The sequence below is a fragment of the Mus pahari genome, chromosome 1, assembly GCF_900095145.1.
Source record: "Mus pahari chromosome 1, PAHARI_EIJ_v1.1, whole genome shotgun sequence".
NCBI lineage: Eukaryota > Metazoa > Chordata > Mammalia > Rodentia > Muridae > Mus > Mus pahari.
The window spans coordinates 16159962-16170891 of record NC_034590.1 but is presented as its reverse complement, the minus strand read 5'-3'; the positions used below and the strand labels follow the sequence as shown (position 1 = coordinate 16170891).

General features: G+C 51.8%; 1 protein-coding gene across 1 annotated transcript in view; it reads left to right on the top strand.

Moving 5' to 3' along the window:
* The first annotated feature begins 793 nt into the window (after positions 1–793).
* The window catches only part of Iglon5 (IgLON family member 5), a 16698-nt gene continuing 6561 nt past the window's right edge, over positions 794–10930 (top strand). Inside the window, exons 1-2 of the mRNA XM_021199217.2 lie at positions 794–881; positions 10401–10479. Coding sequence (XP_021054876.1) covers positions 803–881; positions 10401–10479 — 158 coding nt within the window. The 5' untranslated portion in view covers positions 794–802. The remainder of the gene's footprint in view (positions 882–10400; positions 10480–10930) is intronic.

The window sequence follows — 10930 nt, the reverse complement described above, 5'->3', positions numbered from 1 at the left end:
CCAAGGTCTTGGGTTCAATTTAGGGATTCAGTGACTTCTCCTACAACTTATGCGAGCCCAAAGAGTGGGGACCCCCACCACCACAAACATAAAAACAGCCAGGGCTATACAGAGAAACCCTGTCCAAAAAAACCAAAAAAAAAAAAAAAAAAAAAAAAAAAAAAAAAAATTAAGTAAATTTATTTGTTTGTATGGGAGTTGGATTTCTGGGTCTGAGGGAAGAAACTGAGGTTGGACCCTGTCTAAGGGCTGGGTCCTGGACTCCCAGGGTCTGACGGAGGAGGCTGGGGTCTGTGCATCTGGGTCTGAGAGAGGAAGATTGGGTCTAGACTCTGACTAAGGGAGGAGGCTCTGGGGTCTGTGCACCTTGGGTCTGAGGGAGGAGGGACAGAGTCGGAGTCTGGAGGAGGGTTGGGCTCCTTCAGCAGAAGGCAGGTGGATGAAGTACATCTCAGGCCGGGATTCTGGAGACCGGGAGGACGCCGGTTGCCCGGGGGAGGGCGGAGGAGAGGCAGGGCCACAGTAACAAAGGCCTCTCCCTCCAACGAGCAACCCCCCCGGCCCCGCCTCCGCGGCCCCCCTCCTGCCCTGATTGGCCGTCCTCCCTGCCCGTCAGCGCCACCCCCCCTCCCTGGGTCTGCAGCAGCTCCGGCCACCTCGTCGCGCCCCCCCAGCCCCCTCCCCCCGCCCCCGCCGCCCCCCGGGCCGGTGCAGCCGCAGGCGGGGTTCCCCTCCCCCTCCCCCTCTCCCCCAGGCTCGCGCGCCCCGACCGCCCCCTCCCCTCCCCCTCCGCGCCGCCGCGATGCCCCCCCCTGCGCCCGGGGCCCGGCTCCGGCTCCTCGCCGCCGCCGCCCTGGCCGGCCTGGCCGTCATCAGCCGAGGTACCGCAGCGCCGGGGGCGGGGGGCTCGGCGGGGAACCCCGAGGTCCTGGGAAGGGGTACAGGACCGGGGTGGGGGCAAACAGGGAGTTCCCCCCGGGGGGATGCGGAGGTCTGGAGCCAGAGACCTGGGCGGCAGTCCTTGGCTGGGCAGGGGGTCCTTGGGTGCATGGATGCGCTGGGGCACAGGGATGCACGTCTTCGTCTGGTCAGCTGCTCCATCACTAGCAAGGGGGTCTCAGACACCTGCTGCCGGCCTGGGGCAGCAAGAATGTACCGCTCTAGGTCAGGGAGAGGCTAGACGTTGGGGTGACAGTCCTCACCTGGGCAGTGTCTCCAAACTGAGTTGGGGTACCAGGTCTGGAATGATGCCCTGTGTTGTGGAGGGGTTCTTGTCTTAGCGTTCTTTGGAGAGGGTTCCCTGCGCAGCCCTTGCCTGGGGACTGGGCTCTGCGTCTTTAGGTGAAGGTAGAGCAGGGAATGTGTTCCCAGGGTTAGCAAGCAATGAGGACAGATTGTCCACAGACTGAAGTCCCCAGACCCAGGAATATCAGGAAAGGGATTGAAACTCCCTATCCGGGTTTTCCTCTCAGCATCTGGGGTGTTTGCAGTTAACTGGGAGATGGGCCAGAAAGTTGAGGTGCTGGACTAAGAATTCTGATCTAAAGTCTTTGATTGAATGAATATTTGGGGTGGGGGTTGGGCTGGAGAAGGCAGGACAGGAAGGGTTAATGCAGGATCCCAAGGTTACTAGTCTCAGCCAGTTCAGTGGGCCTAGAGACCCTTTGTAACAGCAGGAGTGAGTCCTGCCCTGAGGATGTGTCTGGACTGTGCCTCCCCTGCAGGGCCTGTCAAGGAGCGTAGAGTCAAGGAAATGGCACAGGAGGAAGAGGGATGGGCAGAAGGCTGAGCTGTGGGTACCCAGGAAGCCAAGAAAGTGTTAATCTGGTGTTTCCACATCACTTCCTCCAGGCCTTGTCCAATCAAGCATTCCAGAATCAGGGTCATGCTATGCCATCAGGGACAGTAGTCCCCAACATTGTGACCCCAGCAGCCCCAAGGGAAGCAGCTATCTGGTCCTCCAATCAAGTCACCCACAGCCACACAAACATCACAGCTTTGCAGCCAAGCCACACCTGCAGACTAGAGAGTCACATAACGAACCCTGTCCACGCAGGCCGCCCACGCACAGATCCACTGGGGGAGGGCATGGATTCTGCCAGGAGTGGGATGGGCTGGAAAGTCCACTCCTTACCACAGTACAGGGCTGAGCCCTGCCTGCCTGACCTGGTGACCACCAGCTGGGCGCCTTTCTCTCCTGTTACTTTAGGCTGCTTCTGGCTTATTTAAGAGGCCCTGTCTTCAGTCTCTGCTATTTGATGGTGACATTCCCTGTCTCCCTGGGTTGTTTTCCTATCCCTGCTGGTTTCAGCACAGTGGCACATCTGCCTCTCTAACTGAGCTCCATCTGCCCCTCCCCCATTTTGAGTCCCTCCACCTCTCTTATACCCTCTCTTATATACTGCACCCTCGTTCACTGTGGCATCTGTTTCTTCCTCCCCCTTACTGTACGTCCTTGAACCCTGACTGCTACCCAGCTCTCTTCTTAAGGTACTGACTGTCCCATTTGCTAACCTGACTCTCTAACCATTTGCAAACCATTACTATGTGCATGCCTCCGGGTGAGGGGAACCTTTGGCAAAGCCATATGACCTTGATCAGGTCTCAGGTCTTTGGCACCCCCTCCCCCCCCCTGTCTGAAAACTGAGCTAGAGAAGATGAGACCCAGTGGGGGTGAACTGAGGTATATCTACCTGTTGGGTAGGTGCCCCATTTGTATCCCACTATTACTTTGGAGGGGAAAGACACCCCGTTTTGTAAGTATGCATCCATGTTTCTCACGAGGAGCATGTATGAGCCAAATCCCAGACCCCAGCTTGCTCACATACAGTCATGTATTTTTCTAGTCGGAGTCTCACTATGTAGTCCAAGCTGGCCTGGCCTGGCAATTCAGGGTGATCTTTGTGTCTCAGCCTCCCAAATGCTGTGACTACAGGCATGAGCCTGGACCATTCAATCAATCAATCAATCTCTCTCCTCCCCCCCAATGTGTGTGTGTGTGTGTGTGTGTGTGTGTGTGTGTGTGTGTGTGTGTNTGTGTGTGTGTGTGTGTGTGTGTGTGTGTGTGTGTGTGTGTGTGTGTATGCGCGCGCTTGCGCACGCACTAAGGTCTCAATATGTAGCCATAGTTGTAGATCATGCTGGTGTTGTAGACCATGCTGGCCTTGAACCGAAGGCAGTCCTCCCGCCTTTTCTTCCTAGATCCTGAGACTATGAATATGGGCTGCCATGCCCAGTTCTAACACACACCCGAGAGAAGGCTAATGGATCCAGGGCTGGGCAACTTTCAATGCAAAGCAAAGAAGGCCTGATTGATTCTTACTAGTGTTTTCATCCTAAAGTTGAAGTCACGACAGCCCATTTCTCTGTTGTTGGCTTATTTACACTTAGCAAAACCTCCCTGGCTGTGTAACTATGAACCTACAATTAACCCCTCCATTCCCCACCCTGTGGAAATCTTTTATGCCATCACCACCCACACATTTACATACTCACCCACAAAATGAAACTACGCTGACTGGAGATGTGGCTCAGTTAGTTGGTAGAATGATTGATTGCACACCTGTATTCCCTGCACTTGGGAGACAGAGGCAGGAAGACCAGAGGTTCAAGGTCAGCCTCTGCTACATAGCCAACCTAGGCTATTTGAGATCTTGTCTCAAAACTAACTGCATTAAAAAAAAAAAAAAAAATCAGCAGAGTGTGTGAGTCGGTAGAGAGATGCCTCTTGCTCGTGGGGCAGATGGAGGGAAGAAGGCGGTGCACACAACAGTCAGGGATGAAGCCCACTGCCACCCAACTCAGCATTCCTTGTACCAGGCTCCCACTCTCGATCCCCCCCTTGTTTCGTTTTTTTTTTAATACTATTATTTTTTATATTGCATTTGCTTACTTGCGTGTTGGAGGTCAGAGGACAGCTTGTGGGCGTTCTCTTTCCACTTTGTTGGTCCGGGGTTTTGGACTCTGGTCACCAGCCTTGGCAGCCCAAGGTGGTCTGGAATGCACTGGGTAGTCAGGTAGTTTTCCTTGTTTGTGGATAGCCCAGGCTGGCCTCAAGCATGGAGCAGTTGTCATTGTCTTACTGTCCTAGGCACCAGGGTTACAATCGTGTACCTCCACGCCTGCTTCATTGGCTTAGCAACTATTTCATATACTGTCGTTCTGAGATCCTGAGAAATGTGATGTGTGGTGAAGGACAGGGAGCAAGCCAGAGCAAGCACTGTCTCACATAGTCTATAGTGGAAAGAAGGCACATCAAGAAACAGATGGGGAAAAAAATCTAGCAAACAAGTAGACAGTTCATCTCAGAGAGTATCACATAACAGGAAGAAGCTGGAGGTGCCCTCGAGAATGTGTTGTCTATTTTTTTTGGGGGGGGGGAGCATCAGAAAGCCACCCCTAGGAAGATGAGAAGAGGGTTGAGACCTGAGGAAGAAGAGAAGCCAGCCTTGAATAGGTCTCCAGGAAACCTGCAGAAAAGCATGACTTGATGTTCGGGGGCCTAGGCATTGCTGGGTGGAGGCTCCCGGGCTTCTGAGTTGAGCAGAGAGGTGGACTCTTGGGTGCCTGTCGTGTCAGAGATTACCCCCTCTGCAGCCCTTCCCTGGGCAGCCTACGGGAGTTCCCACAAAGTCTCCAGACCCTGGGTTCCTTAATGACTTCAAGGACTGTGGTATCATTCTCAGCCCAGTCCCCACCCAAGGATCCCAGCTTGGCCTCAGGTTCATCCAGATCCCCAAAGAGCCTTACCACTAATTCCTGGGCACAGAGCTTTACAGAAATCTCTTCTTCCCCTGACTGTGGCCTCTATTTATTGATTTATTCCGTTAGTCTAGACTGGAAATCTCACAAGGGAAGGGCTGACCTCACAGCATGTCTCCCAGACCTTCAGCTCTCTTGCTTGCTTGCTTGCTTGCTTGCTTGCTTGCTTGCTTGGTTTTTGAGAGCTAGTTGAACTTTATGGTTCAAACTGGCCTGGAACTCACTCTGTAGCCCAGGCTAGCTTGGAACTCTGTAGTTCAGATGACCTTAAATTTGGGGCAATCCTCCTACGTCACTTTCCAAGTGTTGGCATTACAGGGATGAGCCACCAAGCCTGATGTTCACAGCAGCTCTCTAGTCTACCCCGTATCCAGTAGAAGAGGGAGGCCACGCATCATTTTTATTTGCCAGTGGAGAAACTGAGTCACAGAGTGATGGAGGAACATGTGTACCTGAGGGACAGGGGTGATCCTTAATCCTGAGACTACCTTTTCTCCTAGGGCAAGCTAGGAGCAGGGTTGCTAGAACACTTATTGGCAGGGTGTCTTGCAGGAGTGGCAGACCTCGGAAGTATCAGCCAACTAGACAGTCCTTCCTCTGCCCCCAGCCAGGGAGGCCGACACCAGGTCAGGGAAAGCAGTTTGCAATTCTTTTTTTTTTTTTTTTTTTTAATTTTTTTATTTTATTTATTATATGTAAGTACACTGTAGCTGTCTTCAGACACTCCAGAAGAGGATGCCAGATCTCATTACAGATGGTTGTGAGCCACCATGTGGTCGCTGGATTTGAACTCAGGACCTTCGGAAGAGCAGTCGGGTGCTCTTACCTGCTGAGCCATCTCACCAGCCCCGCAATTCTTTTAAAAGAAAAGAAATGAATGTACTTTTAGGTGTGCCGGGCTATTTTAGATGCCAGCTGCAGAGCTAAGATACACCATTTGCTTGTCTCATCTGAAGGCACCACTCAGAAAAACTTGCATAGAATTCTTATTCTTCATTTTTCTTCAGATGGGGAAACTGAGGCTCAGTCCATGGGGATGTGTAGTCAAGACATGGCAGGGTAACACTGGGCTTCCTAGCCCAGGCTTCTCTGAAATCTGTTACAAGTCTTCAGAACCTTCTCCTTCCTCTCCACGGGGCCGTCCCTGATCCGAGCAAGGCACAGTCCTGGGTCACACAGGCAAAAAACAAAAACAAACAAAAACAAAGACAAAAAACACAAAATAACCCACAACCTGTGGGAGTGAATAGATGGCCACGTGGGTAAGAGCACTTGCCACCCTTGCAGAAGACCTGGGTTTGGCTTCCAGTATCCATATGGCATCTCTCAGCTGACACTAACTCCACTTCTAGGAGATCCAACACCCTATTCTGGTCTCTCTGGATGCTTCTTTCTGCATGCACGTGGTGCGCATAAATGTACACAGGCACACATGTGTACACATAAAGTACAAATAATTGAATCTTGATTTTGTTTTTTAATTGCTTTGCCCAGAAACTCAAGGTCAGGTGAGGGAGGTGCTATAGACATCTAAACTGGCCACCTAGAACAGGGCATGGAGGGACTCCCTGGGCAGTCACAGAGTTCTTCCTAAATGGGGTATTTATGTTGGGGTTTTGAGGAATGAGAAGGAGTTCAAGAGTTGAAGAGTCACAGGTATCCATTAATATTTATTCAGACAACAGTTATTTCCAAGACAACTCCAGTGGGAGCTAGAAGACACTAGGGACATAGGTCTGAGTCACAGTGAGGCTCTGTCCCTAAAACATGTCTAATCTGTAGGAGAGATGGGTGTCACGTGTGAATTTAGCTATAATGGAGAGTACCCAAGTTCTGTAGGAAGGAAGAGCAGCCTTGGTGGAGGCTGGGAGTGTGCCTGGCAGGGCTTACACGTTAGCGCATTAGACATCTTTCGAAGCTTGCTGTGGGCTAGCCATTGCACTGGACTGTGCCGCAGCCCTAGACGTGCCAACAGTTGGGAAACTCAGGCAATAGCAGGAGGATTTATGTTCAGCGAACTCCTAAGATTGTCTTTGGGGCCAGGCATGGCAGCCCACACCTTTAGCCCCTGCACTGGGGAGGCAGGGGCAGGTGGATCTCTGTGAGTTTGAGGCTATCCTGGTCTACATGAGTTCCAGGACAGCCAGGACTATGTAGAGAAACCCTGTCTCAAAACAAAACAAACAAAAAGATTGTTTTTGTGCAAGTGAGTTACTGCCTGCCTTGGTCTCCACACTCTGTGAATGAAGCCCAGAGAAGGACTAGGACCCCTCACCGTTGCCCAGTACCAGATCCCTGAGACTGGGCTTTAGTTGTTTGCTTTGCTTTTGTTTCTGTTTGTTTTGTTTTTGATTTGTTGTTGTTGTTTTGTTTGGATTTTGCTTTTGTTTCGATACATATATGCAGGTCTGAGGTATCCATATTCACAGTCAAGGAACTAAAGGCCCATTGAGAGACAGGCTCAGTTATCACATGTCTCCTAGGACTGTCCACAAGACCACTTTGATTCAAGGTTGAGTGACCTGAGCACAAGCCAGAGTTCACCTGAGCCACTGGAAGAGAAGGGATGTGAGGGTTCAGCGTATTGAGGAGCAGAGAGAGGCATATATGGGCTACAAGACAGGGGACTGGAGGCAGGAGGGTGACTCTGAGATACTGAGACTTGACAGTTGGCCCCAGGGGCCATTGGAGGCTTCAGAAGTGGCTGTGGCAGTGCTGGGAAGGTGACTTGTGCTGGTCCCTCTGTCTGGGGAAGCATGGCTGAGCTCCTTCCTGTGACTGGGGCCTCCACTGTTTATCCCGGGCCCTCATTCTCACACACACCCTGTGTGAGTGGGATGGGACATGTCAGCTCCAAAGGTCGGCACCTTGGACAGCTCACTTGTCCCCCATCTGTCTTCTCTTTAGAGCACTGGGGACTTCCAGCACTATCTGTAGGTGTCCTGCATTGTCATTACTGTGGGATGGGGGAGCTAAGTACCCTACAGTACCCAGGAAACTCCAGCCCTCAGTGGGCTGAGGTTGACGCCCTTTTCTATGAAACTACAAGAGCTTAGCATGCTGTGGGGTGTGTCTAGGTTGGCCAGCTTAGGAAGGAATCACACAGATACCACACAGGGCTGTGTTCCTGAACTAAATCTCACATTCCCTCACTTCCTTTAGTCTGGATGTGTATTTGACCTATGACTTTCAGATGTGTGTGTGTGTGTGTGTGTGTGTGTGTGTGTGAGCACACATGCTTGTGCTCAGCCAAGCACAACCTGATCAGAGGTGACCTCATGATTTACTCACCAGATTCTCAGACAGGGAAGCCCCTGTGTGTCGGAGGGGATGTGACAACGTGGTTGTCTGTTCCTTTGGACAGATGGTACAGTGGGACCCAGAGCCTTCCAAACTGGGTATAGTGGGTGTGTGCTCAGGCATGTACCTGCAATTCTGGGTGAGTGGACTTTACAGATGTGTATAGGAGCAAGGCTCTTGTCAGTGGAACCATGGAGGGAAACTGGGGTGACTCTGTACCAATGCTTTTTGGCCTTTGGTGTCTGCCTGTGGCTGAGTGTGACTGTCTGCTCCTGGGAGACAAGTGACTTCTACAACTGACCTTCTGCCAAGCGTGTCTCAGGACTGGGAGTCCGTCTGACGTGGGCTGTAGCCACACTCATGACAGGGGAGCTGGTTTAGCCTTGTCTTTGTGTTCTTTCTGGGCCCTGGTGGGGTTAGGTAGTGTGCACACGTCCCATTGTTACCTGTGTGTGTGTGACACGGTCCAGACTTCTTTCAGAGCAGCAATGGCTGTGGCCTGAATGACCCCAGGCCTAGCCAGTCTGCTACATTTGTTCTGTCCTAGCTCCATTCTGAGGGGCTGTTGATTGAGAGGCCCCGGGGGAGTCGTTGGGACACCACGGGCAATTAATTCATTAGATTAATTAGCTCCTTTTCCCAGACTGGGGGCAGGGCAGCCCACTCAGGGGCCTCCTGCTCCAATCATCCAAGGTCATCCAGCCAGACCTAGTCTCAGCGCAGTCTCCTCCTCCTCCACTTACCCAGCCCCCACTTCCTGGCTCTTGTCCAGTCTGCTGGCCCAGATCCACAGAGACTTGAGTGGTGGTGTGATTGGGCCTTGCTGGTATACACCATGCCAAGTGGGCCTGGGTATGCACTGTGAGCAGTGGCATGCCACGTGTGTCTGGCGCGCGCACGCGCGCGCGTGTGTGTATGTGTGTGTGTGTGTGTGTGTATGCACGTGTGTGTAGGTTTGTGTTCAACTGTACAAGGTGCCTAAAGGTGTGCATACAAGCCCATCTGTGGATAGCTCTGTGTGTATGTGTGTCTGCACATGGATGTCTGAGTTAATGTGTATTTATGTGCATTTGTGTACATGCATGTACACCTGCTCATGTGTATACATGTATATTTGTTACAAATCCATTTGCGTGCATGTAAACAACATGCATTATCAGTTTTTGTGTGAATGTGCACATGTGTGCCTCTGTGTGTGCATGTGCGTATGCATATGAGTCCTAAACATTTGTATGTATATGCACGGTACTTGTGTGTGTCTGCATACATATGTGATATATTTTCCTGAGGAGATGTGTATCCATGGGGCTGGTGAGACGGCTAACAGTGAAGGCAGTTGCTGCAGAGGAAATGAGTTCAGAACCCAGCACCCACATCAGACAGCTTACAATTGCCTTGTAACTCCAGCTGCAGGGAATTTGACAGACTCTCCAAGGGTACGCAGGCACACGTGTGCGCACACACACACACCACAGCAACAACAACAAAAGGAAATGTCTACCCATCCAGACAAGGCACAAACAACACATCAAAGAACTGATTCTGAAATGCAAGTCTAGCTTGGTGGACCAATGAGTTCAAATGGGGTTACTCACGAGAGTGACTCACAGCAGCATGAGAGAGAGTGACTCACAGGAATGTGGGCAATATGCAGGCAGCAACACTATCAAAGAAGAGTCATACACTCCCCCCCCCCATACCTCCTAGGGAAGTTAACGAGACTCCTCCTGAGGGGGCATCTATTTACTGCACCATGAACTGGCATGACCCATTCTTGTGCTGCCACCAATGCTTTGAGAGGGAGCACCATTTCCACAGGGGAATATTAGTCCAATCCTGCAAACACCTCACGTGGTGCTTTGATATCAAGACAGCAACCATGTCATGCCCAGAGGACAGTGTCGCGTGTTATGTAACTCGGAGTCGGTGCACACTGGTGTGTCTCTCGACACTTTACTTTGCATGGCCTTCCTACTCATGTGTCCTCGTGCTGAGATGTGTGTGCCTGTCTGTGTCTGCATTTGATATGTGCATGCCTGTGTCTGGGTGCGCAGGTGTCTGTGTACACTTGTCTGTGTGGATGGGCTGTGAGTGGGTGTCATCTCTGGAAGTGCATTGTTCCACAAGCGTTCCATTCTGTTTATGAGTCGGAGCAGACCTGGAGGAAGGGGCATGGCATACAGGTTTAGTCCGAGTATGTCTGATGTGATACACTCTTGTGGCAGTGGAGGCAGAGGCCCGTGTCACCAGGGCCATGTGCATGTGGGCATGTCCACGAATAGAGCTACAGCCGGCCCCGCCCCAGTTGCCAAGGCTGAGCAATCCCCTCCCTTCTGCAGGGTTGCTGTCCCAGAGCCTGGAGTTCAGCTCACCTGCGGACAACTATACAGTGTGTGAAGGTGACAACGCCACCCTCAGGTACATCCCAGTTCAGGGGCTCAGGTAGCATGGGGCTTCACAAGGCTACTCCCCTTCCCCCAACTCTGCCTGCGAAAGTCCCAGTGACATCATGTGCATCCCTAGCCAGCTGAGGGGAGGGGGGTGGACACTAAGCAGAGCTCCACTCATAGACCTTTCTGTTCTTGTAAAAGTGAGGAGACCAGTGAAGGTTCAAAGTCCTGTAGACCCCAGGGGTGCTAGAGGGTGGGGGTTGTTAGTGTCTGCAGCCCTGTCTCCTCAGCTAGGGTCTCTCCCCCAGCAGGGTCATTGTTCCTCAGTCAGCCTCTCTCTCTTCTCTCTCTCTCTCTCTCTCTCTCCTCATTCTCTCCCCTCTTTCCTCTCCTCTCTCTCTCTTCTCTCTCCTCCTCCTTTCTTCTTCTTCTTCTTCTTCTTCTTCTTCTTCTTCTTCTTCTTCTTCTTCTTCTTCTTC